Below are 27190 nucleotides of genomic sequence, written 5' to 3'. Positions count from 1 at the left end.
CAATATGACTAGAATTCTGAGTATATGAATTGTAATCAACTTTGCAGTTTGACTTTCTAGGTAAAGATTCAATAAGATACTTTAACACCATAGAGATTGAAGAGCTTGTGTACAAGGCAATTGAGGGTTTCTGTGCTGGTATCTCTCTCACATAAATCACATTTTTTCCTTTTATTTTGAATCTCTTCTATCTCTGCCCTAATTATTCGCTCCTAATCTTATAGGAAAGAAGATAGGGCAAGATCTATTTACAATATTGATACATCTAGGCTAAATGCTCACTTGAAGGATCTAATGCATGGGCTTACTGCAAAAGTGTTCTGTATATATAATGTTTCCGACAGAATCATGAGTTGAAAAGAATCTTATCTTACTGGGTTTCAGTTTTCCATTCTCTCAAACTTCTTAGGTTTGCATCGACGCTTAGAGCTGTTGATGTAGATGTATTGTTTTCTTTTCTTTTGGTATTTTAATGTTTATATATAAATGTTACTTGTTCTATAGCTCAACTTAATGCAATAAAATAATTGGTCAATGTTACACAGCTTGTCATATCTTCATTTTTTTGCGCCTCTAGTTTTTTACTTTCTGATAACATGTAAGCGAATGATGTTAAAGTTTGCAGCCTCATAAATTATACCATAGAGAATGCTAACTAGGCCATCAAAATTTACCTTAATAAGAATAAATTGTTAGCTTCATTTATATCTAACATATCCCACTACGCTAATGTGACATTTTTGTATTTTTAAGGTAACTTTCTTGTGAAGAGAGAGGTTATATATAACAGAGGAAGCTACCACCAATTCTTAACATTGACGCAAAGAGGAGGCTTGCAAGCAGCAGTACTTCGAGTTACTCCACCGCTATTAGATAATGAGGGGAAAATGAAATAAATGGCTGAAGATTACGGAACAACCAGATGACATTACTCTCAAAGATGTGTTGGATACTCTACCTAAAGAGGTGCCAACTGTCCATGCCAGTTTGCTTTTGGTGTTTAGAATTCACAAATTCTAACTGAACTTTTCCACTACCGCGATATATTTTGTTGCACCTATATATATTTAAAGCAATACTTATTTAAATGTGTAAATGCATCGTTGTTTCATTCATGTTGTGTATACTTTGTAGTGCAGTTGAAAATTATTCAAGATATGATCCTTGTAGTGTTGAAAGGAAGACTTGACACAACTGTTTGGTGTCTTTGTTTGTTGTAACTTTTCATAGATAGCTAGATGTTACAGTTTCTTCCATATCTTTTGGTGTCTGAAAGTCTACATGTGTATTTGGCTTAAAGGATTTCAATAAGATCTTGCCACCCTACTCAGTAGGAAGTGATTATGGCCTTTTCATCAAATATAGCTAATAGAAAGGTGCTAAAATCTAGAGCTAATCCAAACAATCTAGATTAGTCAAAATTTAGCTAATAAAGTCTACCCGCTTGACTGCTTGAAGGACAGGAGTGAAAATTGAAACGCGCCTAGCGGGCTAGTGGCTTGCACTGGAAATGGTCCACGGACGCTGGAACTGAAGCTGGGTACCTGCTAACCGGGTATCTGTATCCTACCCGTATTTCCCAGGTATTTGTCGGATAGTGGTCATCCTGTATCATATCCGTATCCGACTGATGTATATTCGGTTAGTATTCGTATCCGACCCGTATACATAATTACCCGTATCCGGTACCTGAAAAACCGGGTATTATAAGTACCCGTATTCGGTACCGGTCGGGTAATCTCGTCCAGTTTTCACCCCTACCACCAAAAACATGGCTGACTGCTTGTTAGGTCTATAACAGGAATTGGATAATGATCCCCGTCAGTAGTCGGGTGTTGAGTAATAACCACTGAATGACGAGGGAGGGAGGAACCCGGACGCCCAAAAAATCCCCCCACCCCCAGCGCGGCAATGCCGTCATGTGCCCGCATCTCCTCCGCCGTCTCCACCGCCGCCGCATTGTCAGCATCACTGGCGGTCCGTGCACTGAGCGGGAGAAAGGAGAACCAGGGCCGGTGGAGGTGGGACCCAGAAGACGCAGCCACAGAGTGATTAGGCCTAATGTCAGGATTAGTGGACCTGAGTGGAGTAGTTAACTAGAGATTATGTTTGTCTTGTAAAAGGGGAAAGAGAGTGGAGATATATAGATACTCCTGTAAGCGGCTGGAGAGGGTGACGAACCTGGAGAGAACTCTGTTCTGAACTCTGAAATAACACGAAGCATACAGGGTTCAGGAGAATACCGGCTGTTGTCTAACATTTGGTATCGGAGCCGACTCTGGAGCACCACCACGAATATTGGACGAGATTCCAGGCGAGGGCGAGTGAGATGGCGCCGGCGAAGACGGAGGATCCATTGGCGCAGTTGTTGGCGAAGATTGAAGAGGGAAACAGGGAGACTCATCGGCGGATGGAGTTGATGCAGGGCGCTCTGGGGAACATGGAGACGGTGGTGAAGGGCGTGATGTCGGAGCAGGGAGATCTGCAGAAGTGGAGGCCGGAGGTCGAGTCGAAGATGAAGGAGATTGCAGACACCATGCGGGGAATCCAAATCCAGGTGGAGAAGTTTGAGAAGAGGCCGGTGGGAGTGCCAACCAGTTTTGGCGAGACTGGTGGAGGCAGTAAAGTGGAAGCTCTATCATCTGAACCTCCGATGGTGGATTCTGCGAGTGGAGTAAACCAGCTTCGACGCCCCGATCCGAATCGGCGTCCAGGCATGGAAGGAGGGCGAAATTTTACCAACTATGGAGGTATGAACCAAGCCTGGTCCCAAACTCCTTTTCGTTATGATCCAGTAGATAGAAATTCGCCTGGAGGGTGGTCACAAGGGTCAGGATCATTGGTGCCCAACATGGATTTTCCAGTTTTTGATGGGAGTAATCCGAAGCTGTGGAAGACTCGATGTGAGACCTATTTTGAGTTCTATCTGGTTGCCAGGGAGATGTGGATCAGAATGGCCGTGATGCATTTTGAAGGATCGGCAATATTTTGGTTACAGTCTGTGGAGCATCACCTGAGGCATATGAGTTGGGAGGAGTTTTGCTCTAACCTGATTAACCGTTTCGGAAGAGATCAACATGGATTGTTGATTAGGCAGTTCTATCATATTTATCAGACTGGGTCTGTAAGTGAATATGTTGAACAGTTTGATGTGTTACTTCATCAACTGCTAGCTCATGAAGGACAACTTACGTCGGCTATGATCACAGCGCGCTTTGTGGATGGCTTGAAGGATGAGGTGAGGGCTGTGGTGGCCATGCAGAGACCTAATAATCTCGATACAGCTTGTTCCCTAGCTTTATTACATGAGGATGTGTGGACAGGTAGAAGAGAGGGTAGGAGAATTGAGAACCAGGGAATGTCCAAAGGTTACCAAAAGAATTCCGTAGTGGCTGGTAGTTCAGTTCCAGTGGTGAGCCATAGAGGATTACCCCAAAGTGATGAGAGGCGAAGAGCAAATAGTAGTTACAGAGCTGAGGATAGTAAACTTGCTGCTCTCAAGGCTTATCGAAGAGCAAAGGGGTTGTGTTTCAAGTGCGGAGAAAGATGGAATCCAAATCATACATGTTCCAGTAGTGTGCCATTACATGTTGTGGAAGAAATGTGGGCGATTACCTCTCAGGCGGTAGGAGAAATTGAAGTCGATGGAAGTGAGAGTCAGGTGGCACCAGAGGATGAGGAGGTGGTGTTAGCTGTATCAATAGCTGCTGCGAGTGGCAGTGAAACCAACAAAACTATCAGGTTGTGGGCTTCAATACACCACAAACAGATGTTGGTGCTGGTGGATTCTGGAAGTTCAGCTAGTTTTATGAGTCTGCATTTGATGGGAGATGTCAAGAATGTACAGCAATTGCCTAAACCTTTACCAGTTAAAGTGGCTGATGGTAGGAAACTGTGGTGTGACTGCTGGGCACCCCAGTGTCCTTGGTTGTGTGGGGGTATTACTTTTCATACAGATTTCAAATTCTTACCCCTGAGTGGCTATGATATTATTTTGGGAATGGATTGGCTGGAAGGTTATAGTCCCATGTCTGTGTACTGGGCAGAAAAGAAGTTAGAATTCTGTCATCAAGGGCAGACAGTGCAGCTGCAAGGAATTCAACCAAAACTAGATTCCTGTATTCCTTTGTCTGACAAGCAGTTGAGGGGTCTGTTAAGTAAAGAGGCTGTGGAACACATGTTTGAGCTCAGACCAACAGAAGCATTGGAGGGTGATGCAATACCAGAGCAGATATCCACACTGTTGGAGCACTATCAGGAGTTATTTCTGCCGCCACAAGGATTGCCTCCAAAAAGAATGTATGACCACTCCATACCTCTGCTACCAGGAGCCACACCTTTCAGGCTTCGACCCTATAGATACACCCCACAACAGAAGGATGAAATTGAAAAACAGATAAAGGAGATGCTGAGTAATGGAATTATACAACAAAGTTCAAGCCCTTTCTCATCACCTGTGCTGCTTGTCAAGAAGAAAGATGGTGAATGGAGATTATGTGTGGATTACAGGAAGTTAAATGCTTATACGGTGAAAAACAAGTTTCCTATGCCAGTTTTTGATGAGATAACTGATGAGTTGAGTGGGGCAGCTATCTTTACCAAATTGGACCACAGAGCGGGTTATCACCAAATCCGAATTCAGGAGGGAGAGGAGTTCAAAACGGCATTTCAGACCCATAATGGACATTATGAGTATAAGGTGATGCCATTCGGACTTACAGGAGCTCCTGCCACATTTCAAGACTTTATGAACCATATTTTGAGTCCATTATTGAGGCAATGTGTTGTGGTTTTTCTTGATGACATATTGGTGTATAGTGACACATTGGAGAGACATATTGAACATCTGGAGCAGGTGTTCCGTATTTTGCAGCAGAATCAGCTGAAGCTTAAATTGTCAAAATGCAAGTTCGCCCAAGATAAACTGGAGTTTTTGGGACATATGATCAGTGCTAATGGAATAGCAACTGATCCCAGCAAGGTAGCAGTGATTAAAGATTGGCCTATACCTTCTAGTGTCAAGGAGATCCGTAGTTTTTTGGGAATTGCTGGGTATTATCGAAGATTTGTGGCTGGTTTCGGTATAATCTGCAAACCTTTGACTAACCTGTTGAAAAAGGATCAACTCTTTGTGTGGACTAGTAGTACCCAACAGGCTTTTGATGCACTGAAAGAGGCCCTCATTCATGCTCCAGTTTTGGCTATACCGAATTTTACCAAAGAGTTTGTTATTGAAACTGATGCAAGCGGAGTTGGAATTGGAGCTGTGTTACAACAGGAGGCACACGACCTGCTCGACGAGTTGCAGCGTCGAGGCACGCCCGTTCTCGATCGAGATCTGAACGGCTTCCTCGCGGCGCTCGCGCGTGCGCCGTCCTCCGCCGCCTGCGGGAGTGGCCCTGCCCTCGCCGTCGCGCTCTTCAACCGCGCGGCGTCTCGGGCTCAAGGACCGCGGGTGCTGTCCCCCACATCCTACACCTACGCCATCCTCATGGACTGCTGCACCCGCGCGCACCGCCCAGAGCTAGCGCTGGCCTTCTTCGGCCAGCTCCTCAGGACAGGCTTGCGCGTCGATGCCATCATCGCTAGCCACCTTCTCAAGGGCTTTTGTGAAGCGAAGCGGACAGACGAGGCTTTGGACATCCTTCTCCACAGAACGCCTGAGTTGGGCTGTGTGCCCGATGTTTTCTCGTACAACATACTTCTGAAGAGCCTCTGCAACCAAGGAAAGAGTGGCCAGGCAGATAATTTGCTACGGATGATGGCTGAAGGGGGAACTGTCTGCTCGCCCGACGTGGTTGCCTACAATACAGTAATCGACGGCTTTTTTAAGGAGGGTGATGTTAATAAAGCATGTGATCTATTCAAAGAAATGGTACAGCGGGGCATTCCACCTGATTTAGTGACTTATAGCTCTGTGGTCCATGCCCTGTGTAAGGCAAGAGCAATGGACAAGGCAGAGGCTTTCCTTCGACAAATGGTCAATAAAGGTGTTCTGCCAGATAACTGGACATATAATAACTTGATATATGGATACTCCTCCACAGGACAGTGGAAGGAGGCAGTTAGGGTATTTAAAGAAATGAGAAGACAGAGCATCTTACCAGATGTTGTTGCTTTGAACACGTTGATGGGTTCCCTTTGCAAGTATGGAAAAATCAAGGAAGCTAGAGATGTTTTTGACACAATGGCAATGAAGGGCCAAAATCCTGATGTTTTCTCGTACACAATTATGCTCAACGGGTACGCTACTAAAGGATGTCTAGTTGATATGACAGATCTCTTCGATTTGATGCTAGGTGACGGTATTGCACCTGACATTTATACTTTTAATGTGCTGATCAAGGCATATGCAAACTGTGGAATGCTAGATAAGGCTATGATCATCTTCAATGAAATGAGAGACCATGGAGTGAAACCTCATGTGGTGACCTATATGACAGTGATTGCTGCCCTCTGCAGAATCGGTAAGATGGATGATGCTATGGAAAAATTTAATCAGATGATTGATCAAGGAGTAGTACCTGATAAATATGCATACCATTGCCTGATTCAAGGTTTTTGTACTCATGGTAGTTTACTGAAAGCCAAGGAATTGATTTCGGAAATAATGAATAATGGCATGCGTCTTGATATTGTTTTCTTCGGTTCGATAATTAACAACCTTTGCAAACTGGGAAGGGTAATGGACGCACAAAATATATTTGACTTAACTGTAAATGTTGGTCTGCATCCTGATGCTGTGGTGTATAATATGCTGATGGATGGGTACTGTCTTGTTGGCAAGATGGAGAAAGCATTAAGAGTATTTGATGCTATGGTGTCAGCTGGCATTGAACCAAATGTTGTAGGGTATGGTACACTTGTTAATGGCTATTGTAAAATTGGAAGGATTGATGAAGGATTGAGTCTTTTCAGAGAAATGCTGCAAAAGGGAATAAAGCCTTCAACTATTTTATACAACATCATAATTGATGGGTTATTTGAGGCCGGGAGAACAGTTCCTGCAAAGGTGAAATTCCATGAAATGACAGAAAGTGGTATCGCTATGAACAAATGTACATACAGCATAGTACTTCGTGGACTTTTTAAAAATAGATGCTTTGATGAAGCAATCTTTCTTTTCAAAGAATTACGTGCAATGAATGTAAAGATCGATATCATAACTCTCAATACCATGATAGCTGGAATGTTTCAAACCAGGAGAGTTGAAGAAGCTAAGGATCTGTTTGCTTCTATCTCGAGAAGTGGGCTGGTGCCTTGTGCTGTGACTTACAGTATAATGATCACAAATCTTATAAAAGAAGGATTGGTGGAAGAGGCAGAAGATATGTTTTCATCCATGCAGAATGCTGGCTGTGAGCCCGATTCTCGATTGCTGAATCATGTAGTCAGGGAATTACTAAAGAAAAATGAAATAGTCAGGGCTGGAGCTTACCTGTCCAAGATTGACGAGAGGAATTTCTCACTTGAACATTTAACCGCAATGTTGCTGGTCGATCTCTTCTCAAGCAAAGGAACTTGTAGGGAACAAATAAGATTTCTCCCTGCAAAGTATCATTTTCTTGCAGAGGCCAGTCCGTGATTGATATGTTGATTTTTTTTGGAATCAGTCCTTGCACGCACCTGTCACAGTTAAACTAGTATATGATCTTAACTAAAACCATTGGTTTACTTCATGTTCATCAGTTCATGTTTCTCGGAAGATTTTCTTCTCATTTGACCTGCTTGATATGCAGATGTTCATTTACTTTTGATCCAATATATGCAGAGCGTTTTATGTTTTTCGAAGCATATTCGTTCCGGTGCTGATGTAGCTATGTGCTCTCCGTACACAACTGATGTTGATTCTCTCTTGTAGCATGTTTTATCATGTCTGTTAACACAGCCGATGTTGCATTTATGAGGAATGACGTTATAACTGCTGGGAGAATAATGTAGCATGCTGAATCCTGTTTTGGGCCCTGGCTGAGCCGCCCAGTTCGTCATGACCAGCAAGGTAATGTTCATCTACATGTCTAGTTTGCTCATCTTGTCTTTGAGAAGGGACACCCTTAGCTGTTTACATTAACAAATAGATAACGTTCTTCCTCATTAGTGATTGCAACCAAAGGCAGTCTGGCCTAATGCTGTGGCTTGTAAGGGCAAAGTGGATACCCTGCTGCTGGGTAGTACTAGTATATTGCTGTTCAAACCTGCAAATGTAAGTTTTAAACAAACCTGCCATTTCTATCTACTGTACTATGCACGTGCACTTGAAACATATAACTTTCATTCATGTTCAGTTAGCATATAAGTATATGCATTAATGATTAAGTTCATGCACCGGCCGATTCACAACACTGAAATACTGATGCCACAGATCTGGGATCAGCTGATGGATGAAAGAACAATCAGTAGTCTCTGGGTAAAATATCATGCCTGCGCAAGCGAGCGGACATGAGTGACAAGAAGCGGTGAGTGCCTGCCTGCCTCCATTTAAGGGCCTGTTCGTTCTCATCTTAATACATGTGGATTAGATGAGATTAGACGAAATGGAAGCAGAGCATTGTGGTCAGACCACCACCATCTCCAAGGGAGAACAAAGAGAAGGCAAGCAGAGCCTGTGCACGTATTGGTCGGTTCAGTTGTGCGGTTGCTCTTTTTGGCTCTTATCTTCGTCGCCATTCTTGTATTTGTAGGATTGTGGAAATGTAACCCGTTCAAGTTGCTGCATTAGTAGCAGCTAGTAGTATCTGTGATTCAGAAATCTAAAAGTTGTGACTTGTGAGGCAGCCTGCTGCCTTGTTCATGTAGAATGAACCTTGTGTAGATGAGTTGCAAGGTGTGAGTGTTCCATATATTATTGTAGGATGAGTTAGAATCCTGAATGTCAAGTGCTTATTACGTGGATGCAAAATGCAAATAAATAAGGCCCTGTTTGGGAACAAAGTTTTTGAAAACTACAGTTTTTGAAATACTATACTATACTTTAGTTATGACAATACCGTAGTTTATAATACCGCAATTTTGAAAACTGAGGTCCAGAGCTAAGTTTAGAATGCCTTAAAACAACTATAGTATTTGCAATACTTCAGTTTTGAAAACAGAGATTTTACCCAGCTTGCCAAACACCATTATGTATATAATACTGCAGTATTTGAGAATACTGCAGTATTCTTCCAAAACTGTAGAAAAACTTTGTTCCCAAACACCCCCTAAAGTGATGCAGACCACGGCGCTGCTCAGTACACAACTATAGGTAATTACACAGTATCTACCTTGACACAGTAGGAGAGGGTACCCTAGTTTCGAGGTACCGGCATTATTTATTAGAATTACTGAGAGACTAGTCGTTTTAATGGGTCAGCCATTCAAAAAAACCTAGTGAAAGAGAGCGAACAAAAATAATTATTTTATAGCCTTCAGCCATTCAAAATTATTAGTATATATATTAATAATAACTACCCTCTATAAATTAAACATAAAGAAACACGAAACTAACCTAGTGAAAGAGAGCGAACAAAAATAATTATTTTATAGCCTTCAGCCATTCAAAATTATTAGTATATATATTAATAATAACTACCCTCTATAAATTAAACATAAAGAAACACGAAACTGTAGTAGTTAAGGCACAATACTATAGACCTTATGACCTGTGTTTGACTAATCAATGTTCTTTATTTTTTTTACTAGTTATATGTCACTTAGGTGCTTTATTTTTTTACTAGTTATCCGATGATTCACAGATGGTTTGCTTAAATGGTTTCACTTAGGTGTTTTTGATATAATCATGTACTTATATTTAATTGGGAATTTTGGGATACACTTACAACTAGTAAGTCAGGCTAGTAAGTCAGGCGTTGTTAATAAAATATTGACCTACTAAAATACTTACCGCTTATCCTTAGCCTACCTTGTTGACTTTGCATTATTCCTCCCACTTGCTGAGCCTCAACCATATGTGAGCTCACCCCTTGCTAATATTTTGATCAGAGGGTGATGATGAAGACATTGCAGATGATATCGACGAGTACTAAGTCTAACGATGCGCCAGTCACATTTCTGTGGAAGAGTGTCCATGTTTAATTCCGCCGTACTTTGATAATTATACTTGTTAAGATACTTTGATCTGGATGATGTAATAAAGTTACTCTACTCCCTTTATCTTTTGATATATTACACTTGTGACGTTATCATATATATATAAAAAATAGATCATGGCACACATATGCTATGTATTCGGTTTTGCCCCAAAACCGGGTGTGACAAAAATGCAAATAAATAATGTGATGCAGACCACGACCCTACTTAGTTCCTCAGTATGCACACCAAAACCGGGTTTTCGTGTCGTTTTCCAGGCGCGTTCGCGGCAGCGGCGAGGAGGAGGAGGAGCATGGCCGGGAAGGGAGGAGGGAAGTCGCTGGTCGCCGCGAAGATAGCGGCTGGCATGGACAAGGACAAGAAGTCACCGGTCAACCGCTCCGCGTGCGCCGGCCTCCATGTCACCGCCCCCCTCTCTCTTTCTCCGCTTGCTTGTTCTTGTTTCGCTCGTAGCTCCGCTTCGTCCCCCCCTTCCCTGTCGCGACGAGGGCTCGTTTCGTTCTTGGGCGTGACGTACGCGCGCGTGCTGCTTTCTGTGCGTTCTTTAGCATACGGGGTGTGGGTTGTTGGCGCGGCCTGCCGTGTTCGTTGCTTTCTGTGCGATGTTTATTTGCTGGTTTGCTTGTTTGATCATGTATATCTGCTGGTTTATTTGGTGCATGAGCTTATTCAGTGTTCCATTCAGAATTCAGATTATATGCTACAGAAGTGTTATATTATATATATATTGGTTCCAAATATAAAATCCATGTCTGTTGTTTGTCATGTGAATTAAAGCTGATTATAATCGTGCTGATATTGTGGATGAATTCCATGCAGTTCCCTGTGGGACGCATCCACCGCCACCTGAAGGATAGCGCACAGGTCGACGAGCGGGTGGGGGCGACAGCGGCCGTGTACGCAGCGGCCGTCCTAGAGTACCTGACGGCGGAGATCATGGAGCTGGCCGGGAACACGTGCAGGGACCTCAAGGTGAAGCGCATCACCCCGCGGCACCTCCAGCTAGCGGTCCGCGGGGACGAGGAGCTGGACACCCTGATCAAGGCCACCATCGCCGGCGGCGGCGTCATCCCCCACATCCACAGGGAGCTCATCGACAAGGCTGCCTAGGAATGACGAAGGAGCAAGCAGTATGAGAAAAAAACCTGAGAACCAAGTACCATGAACCTCTTGTGGGTGGCTTAAAAATAGAGGCGGGCACTCGCCGCTTCATGCTCCCTTAGTTACTACTGGATGGTTGTTCTTTTCATCCATCAGCTAATAAACATTCCATCTATCAGGCTATTCACAATAGAGGTTTTACGAGGTGTTTCATGTATTAATTACCCTGCCACATCAGCTATTTGGATGACATGTCACATCATTTAAGAAGGAAGAGTTTCATGAAGTTTTATGGGATGAAACCTTATTAACTCGTTTCCAATGTCTTGGAAACTGTGTGAAACCCCACTAAGAGTGTTTTGTTTTATCTCTACTACTAATTATGTTGGTAGTGTAGGCGTCCAACACATGCATGGTGCACGTTCTGCCAAACCCGCATACGCCGCGCGCGATCCGCCTGCTTCCTCCTACCCGCGCCCGCAGCATTTGCCGCTGATGGCAGCCGTCGTGCTCCTTCCATCCTCGCGGATCCCACAGGCGCTCCTTCCATCCTCGCGAGGCCGAGCGTGCATCCCGCGGCCGCTAAATCCGAGCCAAATCCGCGCCACGCGGCTTCCTCCTCCTCGCGCCCGCAACATTTGCCGTCGATGGCACCCGCCGTGCTCCTTCCATCCTCGCGGATCCCACAGGCGCTCCTTCCATCCTCGCGAGGCCGAGCGTGCATCCCGCAGCCGCCAAATCCGAGCCAAATCCGCGCCAAATTCGTGGGGGAGAATCTTCGGCACCGAGAGGGGAACGCTCTTCAATCTCATCCATCGCCGCCTCCCTTCCATACACGGTGCCGAAGATGGAGTCCGCGCCAAATCCGCCATTCAATCTTCGGCGTCTCCCTTCCTTACGCCGCGAGGTGAACGGGATCCCCTACCATCGAGAAACCCCCTACCCATCCTCCATACACGCTTATAAACGCGAGGTGAACTGGAGTTCCTCTCCTTGTGCCAAATCCTCCTCGTGTTTGTAAGTTCTGGGAGTGAATCAAGCGCAACAAGGATCGCGAGCTGTTGGTGGGTACTGGTCGGCGCAACAAGGCACTGGTCGGCGCAACAAGTGACGCCCAGACTGGAGTTCCTCTCCTTCCCGCTACTCCTCTGGTATGGGAATTTCCGCCACGCCCTGCATTCTTCTGTAATTACTGTTATTAGTCACTCTTATACACAATTTTCTGTCCATTTTCTTAGTCACTCTCGAGGATTCTTAGTCACTCTCGAGGATTGTGATATCTTTCTGCCCATTTTCTGTGTGATTCAGGGCCAAGAAAGATATATATTATCACAAACCTCGAGCACAATTTTACATAATAGTAGTAGAGATTGTCTTGTGACTAACTCCTACACAACTCTATCAGAACAACAAATCAATCTCAGCAAGCAATTGACTTAGTTGAGTTAGGCAGGTTGACATGGGTACACTGAAAGTCTGTACACTGAAAGTCTAATTCAATTCTATGCCTTCATCTCTATGCCTGAAAGGTTGACTTAGTTGAGTTAGTTGGCTAGAATACACATGCACACTGAAAGTCTGTACACTGAAAGTCTGTACTACTATACCTTCATCTGTACACTGAAAGTCTAATTCAATTCGTAATTTTGTACTATTAGGTCCTAGATCATTTTGTACTGTTGGCTAGAATACACAGAACATTTGCCTTCATCTGTACACTGAAAGTCCTGATTCGTGTGCATGTGTATTCTAGCCAATTGATTCATTCAAACTCAACTTATTTCCATGCCTTTAATTTTGCACTGATTTCATAATCCTTCACGCTCACAGCTGCGCACGCGTGTGATATTGCTCCCTATCATTGCCACAGAAAGTGCCAATTGAAACCTATTGATTTGTCATTCATCACTTTGTGGACCATATATGAGAGAAAATTACGTATTGAGTTTTCTACTATTAATGGAACCAATGCCGGAATGAAAACAGAAATCGTAAATTGCTTGCTGCCCATTTTCGTCCCATAAGCACAATTTTATGAAGTTGATTCAGGGCCAGTTGAGGATGGTATTATTAGATGCTTTAGGGCCTTGGTTTTGCAGTTACATACATGCTTGGACTACGTGTTCTTGCAAACCAGGATCATTGTTACCTACGATCCCAACAAGTACAGGCCCTGATGTTAGAAGTGTAGTTCACTCAAATCACTCTACACGTAGACCAAATAACCTTCTGCATGCACCACACACACATTTAGCTAAGAAAACAGGTGGTGTGTGCCTATAGGTAGAGCTCAAACCAACATATGCTTGAAATTGTTCTGAAATTGTGCTATGTGTGAAATTCATTTAAATCCAAGATAACAAGCTGATGATGCTCCATTTTCAACTTATTCTGTTTATGAATCAGTTATTTGTGGCAAGTAGCCAAACAACCATGTTTTATATTCCATTGATCTGAAACTGTGCTATGTGTGTAATTCATTTAAATCCAAGAACAAACTTCTGCATCAGTAACTGTGCATCCAGTTTTAGTTCCAATCCATGAAGCTCAAACAATTTGCTTCTTCATGCTTGGATTAACTCAAATTTATCTATTCATGTGGTTGGTGCAAGGTTATTCTTCACTGCGACGGCAACGCCAACAGCGAACTTGGAGGTGTTGCGGCTCTGCACAACCCTTGGTTAGCCTTACTAAACCTCTGCATCCCCTCTTGCTTGCTTATTCCAGCTTATTCCCGAATTTAAATTTAGTAACTCAAATTTATTTTGCTTATTCTTCATATGCTCATTAGTACTTATTTATTTTGCTTGATTTGTTAATGATATAAAACCCATACCAGTTTGGTTAGAAAATTGCTGCAATATGTACAGAAAATTGGTTAGTTACAATATGGTTAGGCACTGAAATCTGTTTTTTTGCCAAAACTCAATGACAACTGAAATCTGATTTGAGTTGAACAACTGCATTTTCCTGTTAAAGAAATACAATGTTCTTATGTATGTCGAGGATAGATTCTTATGTCTTGTTCTTATGTTCATGTTCTTATGTCTTGTTCTTATGTCTTGTTCTTATGTTTTCCCTAATATAACTTTTATATGACATATGTTAAGTAATACATTGTTGAGCTTGTGTGAATTGGGGTTTTTTGTGTTGGGGTATAAAGTTTATATGCATTATGTCTTGTTCTTATGTTTTCCCTAATATGTATAACTTTTATATGACATATGTTAATCTATGAAGAATATCTAATCTGGAATTTTATGTGAGGGCCTGAAGTGAAGTCTCCTATGTAGCTAATTATTTTTTCTTCACTATTTCAGTTCTTCTAGCAGTTGAACTTTGCTAATTGAAGCTGTAAAATTAACTTCAACAGCAACAAGGTGAGTGAACGCTTCATGTTTATTTTTTTCTTTAATGTGATTTTTTTGCGGATTACACAATAAACAACTGAAATCAGATTTTATGCACCACTGAAAATCAGTTGCCATGCTATTCTGCCCATAATAGAGGATGAGAACTGCTGTTACCCGTCATGTAAAAGAGCAAGTATCCTCGATAGACATAAGCGAACAACAGTTCTCATCCTTCTTCCGGTATTTTTTGCTTGAAGGTGATCTGTTTTTTGCCAATACACAATTAAACTGAAATCTGATTTCAGTTGAACAACTGCATTTTCCTGTTAAAGAAATACAATGTTCTTATGTATGTCGAGGATAGATTCTTATGTCTTGTTCTTATGTTCATGTTCTTATGTATTGTTCTTATGTCTTGTTCTTATGTTTTCCCTAATATAACTTTTATATGACATATGTTATATAATACATTGTTGAGCTTGTGTGTATTGGAGTTTTTTTGTTGGGGTATAAAGTTTATATGCATTCTTCCGGTATATATCGGTTGATGCTAATTCGTAGAAAAAATGATAGTGGGGAGGCTTGGATGGTAGTATACTTTGAATTCGGTGCACTTGCATCCGTTCACAGTTCTCTTTGTGATCTGCTTCTCTTCATGTTCTTTTCCGAATATACCATTCAACACAAAGGCAAACACCCTTAAGTGCTTCTCTTAATGTGCTTTTCCAATTACATTTGCAGTTCTCTGTAGCCGTCCCATGGTACCTCTCGCGTCAACAAACATGAAACAAGTTATTCTTACCCATTGATGAACACATATATATAACAACCTAGGGAGACTGAATGCATAAGCTCGCTTGAAATCAGAACCTCAATGACGACATGATGAATGATTAGATTAAATGGCTTTATAAAGTAAACGACATGATAAATGATCAAGTTGCATATGCTAACATCACATTTTTGAACCGCGAAAGTATGACATGTGTTCCATTTAAATTTAAATTTTAAATTTTGTTAAAGGCTAGAAGGTTTTGATGGAACCGGTCGTATTGAACCGAGAAAGAGACGCAGCGGACCGCATAAAACGGATGCCTATGTAAGTTATTACATAAATATATTTACACAAAATTTGTCTATCAAAGAAATGACCGTTATTTAGTCGTATGTTTAATATAGATACATGTTGTTCGACGACTACCGTGATGAAGATTATTATGGGCTACCTCGGAAATACAGTATTATCGCTCGGGTAGAAGTTAAATTCCCGATTGAACCACGTTATCGTCATAGACAACATTTCATTTTATCTGACATCAATGTAAGCCAACAATTATTTAAGTTTCATTTACAAAGTTACACGATATTCATACCATTGCCTATACTCCTACTGAAATCCTACTGAAATACTATTAGGGAGCCAAGATCGAGGCCATAACATATGTGTCCGTGACAGTTAAACATTTCAACAATTTGCTCCATGAAAAGCATGTTTACAATATGCATAACGTAAAGTTTGGTCTTCATCCGGGTGAATTCAATTTTCGACATCTAAATGGTCCCATGGAATTGTATTTCAACCAACAAACTATCGTGGAGCCATACACAGTTCCAATTCAAATGCCGCCATTCCCAAAACATATATTCTTCAACCTTGATGATATTGCTGAGTTGCCAAACAAGACTTTAGTCGGTAAGAATATATTGATCTTGGCTCAATTTTTAAAATATCGTTTACACAAAATTTAGTATTAATCCATTTATAAATTGTTATTTTTGTAGACATTATGGCTATTGTAGTCCACATGGATACAATTCATCGCACAATGTGGGGCCCTTTCAGAAAGATTGTTATAATGGATGCTAGGTATATTCCATTAATTGTATATGTCAAATATATATATATATATTACTAACCAATTCTTACCAAAATGAATGTCGTAGGGGGTCTTTACATATCATTAAAGTTTGGGGTGACCTACTAAACAAAAATGCACTCCGTTGGGCGTTGGCTAAGGAGGATTATGGCATAATAATTGGGACTATGTTTAGGCGGTTCAGAAGACAAGGTACAACATGTCTTTACACCTTGCAAACACATCTGTCACTAAGTTTTGCTTTATAATGATTCGTAACAGAAATTTAAATGTGTAATTCTAGAGTTCCTCGAGTCTTCGGATCATACCGCAATACACTTCAATCCGTTCCATCACAACACCCACTATTTTGGACGTAAGTATACTCTTAAAAATTAGTTACATTTAAATTGTGATTGTTCTCATTAAATCATGAACTTTGTGTAGATGTGATTAATTGTGCCATTCATTGCAGCAATTCAAAAAGCTTTGGTGGCGCGGAACAACCGTCAGTTTGCTGTTACATTTCTTGAAGAGCAAAGGCGTAGATAGATTCTACAATTTCACAAAGAGCAATAATTGGAACTATGTTTAGGCCTAGATAGATTCTACAATGATAGAATACATGTCGTACTGTTATTGATCAACCAAGAGCAACATGAGGCTGAATTGTAATACCTATGACATGGGTTTAATAAGAGATAGTTTGTGAAATTTTTTTGTTCCCATGATTAATAAATATTTTGTGCGAAAAATTGAATTCCCGTAATAATCTGTATGGGTTACAAATATTTATATAATGCAAACAAACTCTAAATATGTATTTTGTCTAACATGCGTGGAATTCCTGAAAAATAATATGAACAAAATTAATGCATTTTGTTGGACAGGCCTGATCACCTCAAAATTTAATGAATACAAAGTGTGGACGTTAGTGGGAGCCTTTGCAAGTTCGAAATTTCCTTCTTTAAACAGTCTGTTACCCTCAGAAAGACCTCCAGCTCAGAACTAGATGTTAATCAACTCAAAATAACAAACTCAGAAACATGGTTGTATTTCTATCAAGCACTCAAAAATGGACATTTAACAGTTTGCTCAAATGAAAACAAAACAAAAAAGTTATATAATTCGTATATATATATGGACATTTTGAAGTATGAGCATTTCAGCAAAAATGCACTTATGATAAGCTAACTGGGATACAGATTTGCACAAGTTGAGCAAAAATGAATTTCAGTCAGTATACCGTTGAGGGGCTTCAGGAATTGTATTTAGAAACGACTGACAGCGGTGGAAGCCGGCCACTAATCCTGCGAAGCAAACCTCCTCCCTTAGTTTTGTTGAAAAAAATTCAACTCAACGGTTGACTGTGTTTGTGTACCTCGGTGTAGTTTTTTTATTACAAAAAAGGAAGGAGCAGCATTCATAGGTGTAGCCTACAGCACCGGTCAACTTGAAACCAAAACCAAAGAAAAAAATCACAGGTGGGCTGGGTGATTTGCAATGCCTCAAAGGTTATCATCGATCAAGCCTACAGGAAGTTTCGGATGTCCTGTTTCCTGACATCAGGCATCTCCTCATCTTGGAACTCCTCCCTCTTGAGTTGAGTCTCCATTGCTTCAACACATTCCTTCTTAAGTTCAGTCAGCTCACTTTTGGCAATCTCGAATTCAAGTTCTTGCTTGATCTTAGGAAGATCCTCCTTCCGAATGCCAAGCTTTGCGTTAATCTTGTCAAACTCTGCCATAAGAGTGGCCATGTTCTTCTTGTCACTCCTTAAAAGTGGTTTCTTAATATCCTTCTCAATCTTCTCAAGAGCTTCCATCATCAAAGGTTCGATTCCAATATGATCTATAAGACCACTCTTTATTCTGAGCTGTTGAAGAGTATTCAAGTAAGTCCGTGCATCATGGATGCCCTTGGTGAAGGTCTCAATGGTATATTTAATCCTTTGAGAATCAGAAACAAGATCTGCCTTTTCCCTTACAGTCCTCATGACTTGAGCATATTGAGAAACTGTCGCTGGGTCATCTGGATCAATATTGATCTCAACTAATTTTAGTGGCTAATTATTAGTTTTAGTGCCTGACACCTCCTGCCAACATTGGCTAATCCAAATAAAAAGTAGGGACCGTGTTTTGGGGCTATTGCTTGAGTTGCTTTAAGTTATGAAAATATGTTATGAACTATAAAAAAGTATTATGGATTAATTGTTGTGAAAAAACTCTATTGTATCATTTTTTAAAATAGTTGTGAAAAGCCCTCTCTTTATCTCTATTAAAATGGTTCAAACACATATAAGCACTTTGTAGGACAACCTGAATTTTAGCAGCAGAAGCACTTTTTCAAAATATCAACTGAACATGAAATTGATGTTAATTGAACTGCCACAACTGATGTCGATTGAACTGCCAGTTAAGCGGACAGGGCATCAATAATAGAACACCAACGTAAGAAAAATCAAGAACACTTTGAACTAATAATATGTTTCCTTGAAATCAGATGCATCTACCCTACAAAATGTGAAATAGGTGTAGGGACACTGGGAAATTAAGCGGGCATGAAAAGGCGCGTAACACAGCAGTCAGGAGCCTATATGGGTGTAACTTTTTTTAGTATCAGAGATGAAGGTAGATTCAACTAGCAGATACAGATGCCACTAAAATTAGAATGGTAGTGTGAACAAGAAATCAGACCTACACTGCAAGGGCAGATGCATCAAGTATCTCCAACAAATATTTTTGAACAGCCAAGCAACGAACAGATAATAATTATCAATTAGTGCTATCAACATGCAGGCATTCATGCTTATAACAGTCACAACTACATAAAGATAGAATTTCGTAGAAATAAGAGAAAATTTACTTTTGCCTATATACATGAAAGAACCAAAGTTAAATAAAAGGGTTCATGTGATGCATCAATTAAAAAATCATATAATTTCATTTACCTCCTCCTCCTCTTCTTCCCATGATTCTTTTACATCATCTTCTTCAACATCTTCATCAGCTCACTGATTTTTAAGTGGCTCGGCTTTCACAACAGGCACAACTGGCTGGAATTCTTCAGAATCTGAAATGCAGTATAGATTAGTTTCCATAACACAGAAACAGAGCATATGAAGGTGCCATAAGAAACCAACACCAGAATTTGACCATGTCCCTATAACGGAATGGATATCACCACAGCTCACAAACAAATGACCACGAATCAAAATCCTAGAACATCGAGTGCGCCTAGGATCCGCGGACTCCTCAAGTGTTACTTGGAACTCCATAGATGACAGCAGCTAGAGTATAGTGTACAATTATATCATGAACTTGAAGTCACAAACAATTATTGCTGAACTTTGTTTTCATAACAAACTTAACACAACTTTTTTTGTTCTTTTCTGCTACACACCCGTACCCACAAACATGTTATTAGCATAAATTTGTCTGCATAAGCATCCCCTAAATCCATCTCATAATCATCTGAAATAGAACAGTCATCTGGATTTTCACTTACAACATCCAATACATCATCATCATGGTGTATAATTAGTTTCCTTTTGTGGAAGTTATCAGTTTGCAAACATGATGAAGGAATGATTATTGGCAGGGGCACGGTGATGCTTGGTGGACGCCCTCGCTGTGTCCTTAATGTGTAGTAGAGATATATTGAACTAAATTGTGGTTGTACACAAAGTAAATGTGTGAAAACTTAACTAAGCCATTCCACTATCCATAATAGGGGTCTTTATGGAGAACGGAGAACCAACAGAAATATATCAGATGGAACTTAGTGATGGTCGCACACCATTGACAAACATCTCAAACACCATTACTATAGGTAAAGGTAATTACACTTGTGTCGATTAACGTTTATATCGTAGTATGTAGGGGAACGCTAATACACAAGGTTATATTGTAGCTGATGAAAATGGATCGAAATCGCTTGGACCAAATGTTGATGCTAAGGAATGTAAGAGGCAAAGGGAAAGTGAAAGGGAAATGTGCCTTTGGGCCATTTCTAAGTATTTTGGTGATTTAGTGTCCAACACAAGTGCCTAAGTGTAAAATGGTGGGCAAAGTACAAATCAAGGATAAAGGTATGTTTCTCAGACTTAGTACATTGTTTTAGAGACTAATGTATTGTGTCTAAGTGCTGGAAACAGGAAAAATCGAATTGGAATTGTCTTGGCTCGAGCAGCCAAGACTCTGCTCAGTCTGGGAGCACCGGACAGTGTCCGGTGCGCCAGACTAGCTCGGGCGAACTGGCCGCTCTCGGGAATTCACCGACAACGTACGGCTATAATTCACTGGACTGTCCGGTGTGCACCGGACTGTCCGGTGAGCCAACGGTCGGCCGGGCCAACGGTCGGCCGCGCGATCTGCGCGGGACACGTGGCCGAGCCAACGGCTAGAAAGGGGCACCGGACTGTCCGGTGTGCACCGGACATGTCCGGTGCGCCAACGGCTCTCTGGCTGCCAACTGTCGGTTGCGCCAGTTAAGGAAAGAAATCTGGCACCGGACATTGTCCGGTGCGCCAGACGACAGAAGGCAAGAATTGCCTTCCCAGATTGCTCTCAACGGCTCCTAGCTTCATTGGGGCTATAAAAGGGACCCCTAGGTGCATGGAGGATGAAGACAAGCATACTCACAACATTCCTAAGCACCAAGACATCGATTCCGCGCATTTGTTTCTTTGTGATAGCATATAGAGCTCTAGTGGAGTTGTGAACTCATTGGGTTGTGTTGCGAGCTCTTGTTGCGACTTGTGTGCGTGTTGTTGCTCTGATTTTTGAGTCTTGTGTGCGTTGCTCATCCCTCCCTTACTCCGTGTTTCTTTGTGATCATCTAAGTGTAAGGGCGAGAGGCTCCAAAGTGTGGAGATTCCTTGCAAACGGGATATAGTAAAGCAAGCAAAACACCGTGGTATTCAAGTGGGTCTTTGGACCGCTTGAGAGGGGTTGATTGCAACCCTCGTCCGTTGGGACGCCACAACGTGGAGTAGGCAAGCGTTGGTCTTGGCCGAACCACGGGATAAACCACTGTGTCATATCTGTGATTGTTCTCTTGTGGTTATTGTGTTTTGCTAAGACTTCTCTCTAGCCACTTGGTGATTATTGTGCTAACACTTAACCAAGTTTTGTGGCTTAAGTTTTAAGTTTTACAGGATCACCTATTCACCCCCCCTCTAGGTGCTCTCAATTGGTATCGGAGTCATTCTCTTCAAGAAAGGGACTAACCGCCCGAAGAGATGGATCCTAAGGGGAAGGGAATCGTGATCAACGACAAGGAGAAGGAGTCCTTCGTCAACGAGCCGAAGGATGACAAGCCTACCGACTTGGGCTCGAGCCACAAGCGCAAAGACGGGAAGAAGAAGAAGACAAGGCGCATCAAGGAGATCGTCTACTACGACAACGACGAATCTTCCTCTTCCCAAAAGGACGACGACGACTACGAGAAAAAGAAAACGGTCAATTCAAACTTTTCTTTTGATTACTCTCGTATTCCTCAAAGTACAAATGCTCATTTATTATCTATTCCACTTGGTAAACCTCCTCATTTTGATGGAGAGGACTACGGATTTTGGAGTCACAAAATGCGTAGTCACTTGTTCTCTCTCCATCCTAGTATATGGGAGATTGTAGAGAGTGGAATGCACTTTGATAGTACGGATAGTCCCATGTTCATTAATGAGCAAATTCATAAAAATGCACAAGCTACTACTGTTCTTCTAGCTTCATTGTGCAGGGATGAATACCACAAAGTGAGCGGCTTGGATAACGCCAAGCAAATCTGGGACACCCTCAAGATCTCTCATGAGGGGAATGACGTCACAATGCTCACCAAGATGGAGTTGGTGGAGGGCGAACTCGGGAGGTTCGCTATGATAAGGGGAGAAGAGCCAACCCAAACGTACAACCGGCTCAAGACCCTTGTCAACAAGATAAGAAGCTATGGAAGCACGCGATGGACGGACCACGACGTCGTCCGCCTAATGCTAAGGTCTTTTACTGTCCTTGATCCTCATCTTGTAAACAATATTCGTGAGAATCCTAGGTACACCAAGATGACGCCCGAGGAGATACTTGGAAAGTTCGTGAGCAGGCGAATGATGATCAAGGAAGCAAGATACGTGGACGACGCATTAAATGGTCCAATCAATGAGCCTCAACCTCTTGCTCTCAAGGCAACAAGAAGCAAGGAGACACTACCTAGCAAGGTGGCACAAATTGAGGCAGCCGGACTTAATGATGAAGAGATGGCTCTCATCATCAAGAGATTCAAGACGGCGCTAAAAGGTCGCAAGGGGCAGCCAAGCAAGACCAAGACAAAGGGGAAGCGCACATGCTTCAAATGTGGTAAGCTTGGTCATTTTATTGCTAACTGTCCCGACAATGATAGTGATCAGGATCAAGGGAACAAGAGGGAGAAGAAGAAGAACTATAAGAAGGCAAAGGGTGAGGCGCATCTAGGCAAGGAGTGGGATTCGAATTGCTCCTCTTCCGACTCCGACAATGAAGGACTCACTGCCACCGCCTTCAACAAGTCATCCCTCTTCCCCAACGAGCGTCACACATGCCTTATGGCAAGGGAGAAGAAGGTATGTACTCGAAACTCTACTTATGCTTCTTCAAGTGAGGACGAATCTAGTGATGAGGATGAAATAGATTATTCATGTTTATTTAAGGGCCTAGATAGAACCAAGGTAGATAAAATTAATGAATTGATTGATGCCTTGAATGATAAGAATAGGCTTTTAGAAAAGCAAGAGGATTTCTTGTATGAAGAACATGACAAATATGTAGAAGCACAAAAATCTCATGCTCTAGAAGTTAAAAGAAATGAAATGCTTTCTTGTGAATTATCTTCTTGCCATGAGACAATTTCTAACTTAAGGAGCATTAATGATTATTTGAATGCTAAGTTAGAAATAGCTAGTAAATCAACATCTTGTGTAGAAATTGTTGCAACTTGTAATAGGTGTAAGGATTTTGACATTGATGCTTATAGTGAACACCTATTTTCAATTTCCAAACTTAATGATGAATTGGCTAGTCTTAATGCTCAACTTAAGACTAGCAAGAGCGAATTTGATAAGCTAAAATTTGCGAGGGATGCCTACACGATTGGTAGACACCCCTCAATTAAGGATGGACTTGGCTTCAAGAGAGAAGTCAAGAACTTAACAAGCCATAAGGCTCCCATCCCCGCCAAGGAAAAAGGGAAGGTCCCTATGGTTAGTAATGCTAAAAAGAACCATGCTTTTATGTACAATGATAGAAGACAGTCTCATAGGAGTTGTAATGCTTTTGATGCACATGCCTATGATTCTTATGCCATGTTTGCTTCTAGTTCTTCCTATATGCATGGTAGAAATGTGCTTAAAAGAAATGTTGTTCATCATATGCCTAGGAGAAATGTTGTCAATATTCCTAGGAAAGTTAATGAACCTTCTACAATTTATCATGCTTGTGATGCTTCATTTGCAATTTGTAGAAAGGATAGAAAGGTGATTGCTAGGAAATTAGGGGCAAAATGCAAGGAAGATAAAACTTGCATTTGGGTCCCTAAGACAATTGTGACTAACCTTGTAGGACCCAACAAGAGTTGGGTACCTAAGTCCCAAGCCTAAATTTGCCTTGCAGGTTTATGCATCCGGGGGTTCAAGCTGGATTATCGACAGCGGATGCACAAACCATATGACGGGGGAGAAGAAGATGTTCACCTCCTACGTCAAAAACAAGGATTCCCAAGATTCAATAATCTTCGGTGATGGGAACCAAGGCAAGGTAAAAGGGTTAGGTAAAATTGCAATCTCAAATGAACACTCAATCTCTAATGTGTTTTTAGTTGAGTCTCTGGGATATAATTTTCTATCTGTTAGTCAATTATGCAACATGGGGTATAACTGCTTATTCACAAACATAGATGTGTCTGTCTTTAGAAGAAGTGATGGTTCATTAGCTTTTAAAGGTGTATTAGACGACAAGCTTTACTTAGTTGATTTTACAAAAGAAGAGGCCGGTCTAGATGCATGTTTAATTGCTAAGACTAGCATGGGCTGGCTGTGGCATCGCCGCTTAGCACATGTAGGGATGAAGAATCTTCACAAGCTTCTAAAGGGAGACCACGTGATAGGATTATCTAATGTGCAATTCGAAAAAGATAGACCTTGTGCAGCATGTCAAGCAGGTAAACAGGTGGGAGGAGCACATCACAGCAAGAACGTGATGACCACATCAAGACCCCTGGAGCTGCTACATATGGACCTCTTCGGACCCGTCGCCTATCTAAGCATAGGAGGAAGTAAGTATGGTCTAGTTATTGTTGATGACTTTTCCCGCTTCACTTGGGTATTCTTTTTACAGGATAAGTCTGAAACCCAAGGGACCCTCAAGCGCTTCCTAAGGAGAGCTCAAAATGAGTTTGAGCTCAAGGTGAAGAAGATAAGGAGCGACAACGGGTCCGAGTTCAAGAACCTTCAAGTGGAAGAGTTCCTTGAGGAGGAAGGGATCAAGCACGAGTTGTCCGCTCCCTACACACCACAACAAAATGGTGTGGTAGAGAGGAAGAACAGGACACTCATTGATATGGCGAGGACGATGCTTGGAGAGTTCAAGACCCCCGAGTGCTTTTGGTCGGAAGCCGTGAACACGGCTTGCCACGCCATCAACAGGGTCTACCTTCATCGCCTCCTCAAAAAGACGTCGTATGAGCTGCTAACCGGTAACAAACCCAATGTATCGTACTTTCGTGTATTTGGGAGCAAATGCTACATTCTAGTGAAGAAGGGTAGAAATTCTAAGTTTGCTCCCAAAGCTGTAGAAGGGTTTTTGTTAGGTTATGATTCAAATACAAAGGCGTATAGAGTCTTCAACAAATCATCGGGTTTGGTTGAAGTCTCTAGCGACGTTGTATTTGATGAGACTAATAGCTCTCCAAGAGATCAAGTTGTTGATTGTGATGATGTAGATGAAGAAGATGTTCCAACGGCCGCTATACGAACCATGGCGATTGGTGATGTACGACCACAGGAACAAAAGGAGCAAGATCAACCTTCTTCCTCAACTATGGTACACCCCCCAACTCAAGACGACGAACAGGTTCATCAACAAGAGGCGTGTGATCAAGGGGGAGCACAAGATGATCATGTGATGGAGGAAGAAGCGCAATCGGCACCTCCAACCCAAGTTCGAGCGATGATTCAAAGGGATCATCCCGTCGATCAAATTCTGGGTGATATTAGCAAGGGAGTAACTACTCGATCTCGATTAGTTAGTTTTTGTGAGCATTACTCCTTTGTCTCTTCTATTGAGCCTTTCAGGGTAGAAGAGGCCCTGCTAGATCCGGACTGGGTGTTGGCCATGCAAGAGGAGCTCAACAACTTCAAGAGGAATGAAGTTTGGACGCTGGTGCCTCGTCCTAAGCAAAATGTTGTGGGAACCAAGTGGGTGTTCCGCAACAAACAAGATGAGCACGGAGTGGTGACAAGGAACAAGGCTCGACTTGTGGCAAAAGGTTATGCCCAAGTCGCAGGTTTGGACTTTGAGGAGACTTTTGCTCCTGTGGCTAGGCTAGAATCCATTCGTATTTTGCTAGCATATGTCGCTCACCATTCTTTCAGGTTGTTCCAAATGGATGTGAAGAGCGCTTTCCTCAACGGGCCAATCAAGGAGGAGGTGTACGTGGAGCAACCCCTGGCTTCGAGGATGAACGGTACCTCGACCACGTGTGTAAGCTCTCTAAGGCGCTCTATGGACTTAAGCAAGCCCCAAGAGCATGGTATGAATGCCTTAGAGATTTCTTAATTGCTAATGCTTTCAAGGTTGGGAAAGCCGATCCAACTCTTTTCACTAAGACGTGTGACGGTGATCTATTTGTGTGCCAAATTTATGTCGACGACATAATATTTGGTTCTACTAATAAAAAGTCTTGTGAAGAGTTTAGCAGGGTGATGACGCAGAAATTCGAGATGTCGATGATGGGCGAGTTGAACTACTTCCTTGGGTTCCAAGTGAAGCAACTCAAGGACGGCACCTTCATCTCTCAAACGAAGTACACGCAAGACTTGCTGAAGCGGTTTGGGATGAAGGATGCCAAGCCCGCAAAGACTCCGATGGGGACCGACGGACACACTGATCTCAACAAAGGAGGTAAGTCTGTTGATCAAAAGGCATACCGGTCAATGATAGGGTCATTACTTTACTTATGTGCTAGTAGACCAGATATTATGCTTAGCGTATGCATGTGTGCTAGATTTCAATCCGATCCTAAGGAGTGTCACTTAGTGGCAGTGAATCGAATCCTTAGATATTTGGTTGCTACGCCTTGCTTCGGGCTCTGGTATCCAAAGGGGTCTACCTTTGACTTAATTAGATATTCAGATTCCGACTATGCTGGATGTAAGGTCGATAGGAAGAGTACATCGGGGACGTGCCAATTCTTAGGAAGGTCCCTGGTGTCATGGAACTCTAAGAAACAAACTTCCGTTGCCCTATCCACCGCTGAGGCCGAGTATGTTGCCGCAGGACAGTGTTGCGCGCAACTACTTTGAATGAGGTAAACCCTCAGGGACTTTGGCTACAGTCTGAGCAAAGTCCCACTCCTATGTGATAATGAGAGTGCTATCCGCATGGCGGAAAATCCTGTTGAACACAGCCGTACAAAACACATAGACATCCGGCATCACTTTTTGAGAGACCACCAGCAAAAGGGAGATATCGAAGTGTTTCATGTTAGCACCGAGAACCAGCTAGCCGATATCTTTACCAAGCCTCTAGATGAGAAGACCTTTTGCAGGTT

At 42.2% G+C, this 27190-nt stretch overlaps 4 protein-coding genes across 4 annotated transcripts; 3 read left to right on the top strand and 1 right to left on the bottom strand.

Moving 5' to 3' along the window:
• The first annotated feature begins 1823 nt into the window (after positions 1 to 1823).
• On the top strand, positions 1824 to 8890 carry LOC118476265 (uncharacterized). Its single transcript, XM_035965100.1, has 5 exons — positions 1824 to 1977; positions 2273 to 2750; positions 3174 to 7999; positions 8099 to 8203; positions 8363 to 8890. The coding sequence occupies exons 1-3, from the start codon at positions 1912 to 1914 to the stop codon at positions 7583 to 7585; spliced, it is 4956 nt and encodes a 1651-aa protein (XP_035820993.1). The 5' UTR covers positions 1824 to 1911; the 3' UTR covers positions 7586 to 7999; positions 8099 to 8203; positions 8363 to 8890.
• A 1459-nt stretch (positions 8891 to 10349) lies between these two features.
• LOC118476438 (probable histone H2A variant 3) lies at positions 10350 to 11365 on the top strand. The gene is made up of 2 exons (XM_035965579.1): positions 10350 to 10486; positions 10906 to 11365. Exons 1-2 carry the CDS (start codon positions 10379 to 10381, stop codon positions 11194 to 11196), a joined length of 399 nt encoding a protein of 132 aa, XP_035821472.1. The 5' UTR covers positions 10350 to 10378; the 3' UTR covers positions 11197 to 11365.
• Positions 11366 to 16289: 4924 nt separating this feature from the next.
• Positions 16290 to 17105, top strand: LOC103648114 (uncharacterized). Its single transcript, XM_008672615.3, has 4 exons — positions 16290 to 16407; positions 16485 to 16609; positions 16701 to 16772; positions 16872 to 17105. The coding sequence occupies exons 1-4, from the start codon at positions 16328 to 16330 to the stop codon at positions 16946 to 16948; spliced, it is 354 nt and encodes a 117-aa protein (XP_008670837.1). The 5' UTR covers positions 16290 to 16327; the 3' UTR covers positions 16949 to 17105.
• A 641-nt stretch (positions 17106 to 17746) lies between these two features.
• On the bottom strand, positions 17747 to 20219 carry LOC103649420 (probable ATP synthase 24 kDa subunit, mitochondrial). Its single transcript, XM_020549207.1, has 2 exons — positions 20195 to 20219; positions 17747 to 18448 (listed from the first exon to the last, which is right to left on the bottom strand). The coding sequence occupies exons 1-2, from the start codon at positions 20217 to 20219 to the stop codon at positions 17928 to 17930; spliced, it is 546 nt and encodes a 181-aa protein (XP_020404796.1). The 3' UTR covers positions 17747 to 17927.
• Positions 20220 to 27190: the final 6971 nt, after the last annotated feature.

Source organism: Zea mays, chromosome 2 (genome assembly GCF_902167145.1).
Source record: "Zea mays cultivar B73 chromosome 2, Zm-B73-REFERENCE-NAM-5.0, whole genome shotgun sequence".
Lineage (NCBI taxonomy): Eukaryota > Viridiplantae > Streptophyta > Magnoliopsida > Poales > Poaceae > Zea > Zea mays.
The sequence above is the reverse complement of the archived record's forward strand: the minus strand, read 5'-3'. Positions and strand labels throughout refer to the sequence as shown.

Bases quoted from the DNA above. Each gene is read 5' to 3' on its own strand.
- LOC118476265 (XM_035965100.1), top strand. From the start codon at position 1,912: ATGCCGTCATGTGCCCGCATCTCCTCCGCCGTCTCCACCGCCGCCGCA. The intron at 1,978-2,272 runs GTCCGTGCACTG...TTGGTATCGGAG, and splicing joins CATTGTCAGCATCACTGGCG to CCGACTCTGGAGCACCACCA. The intron at 2,751-3,173 runs GTATGAACCAAG...ATCAACTGCTAG, and splicing joins AAATTTTACCAACTATGGAG to CTCATGAAGGACAACTTACG.
- LOC118476438 (XM_035965579.1), top strand. From the start codon at position 10,379: ATGGCCGGGAAGGGAGGAGGGAAGTCGCTGGTCGCCGCGAAGATAGCG. The intron at 10,487-10,905 runs GTCACCGCCCCC...AATTCCATGCAG, and splicing joins CCGCGTGCGCCGGCCTCCAT to TTCCCTGTGGGACGCATCCA.
- LOC103648114 (XM_008672615.3), top strand. From the start codon at position 16,328: ATGGCTATTGTAGTCCACATGGATACAATTCATCGCACAATGTGGGGC. The intron at 16,408-16,484 runs GTATATTCCATT...TGAATGTCGTAG, and splicing joins ATTGTTATAATGGATGCTAG to GGGGTCTTTACATATCATTA. The intron at 16,773-16,871 runs GTAAGTATACTC...CATTCATTGCAG, and splicing joins CAACACCCACTATTTTGGAC to CAATTCAAAAAGCTTTGGTG.
- LOC103649420 (XM_020549207.1), bottom strand. From the start codon at position 20,219: ATGGTGTTTGAGATGTTTGTCAATG. The intron at 18,449-20,194 runs GTGTGCGACCAT...CACTAAAATTAG, and splicing joins GTTTGAGATGTTTGTCAATG to TTGAGATCAATATTGATCCA.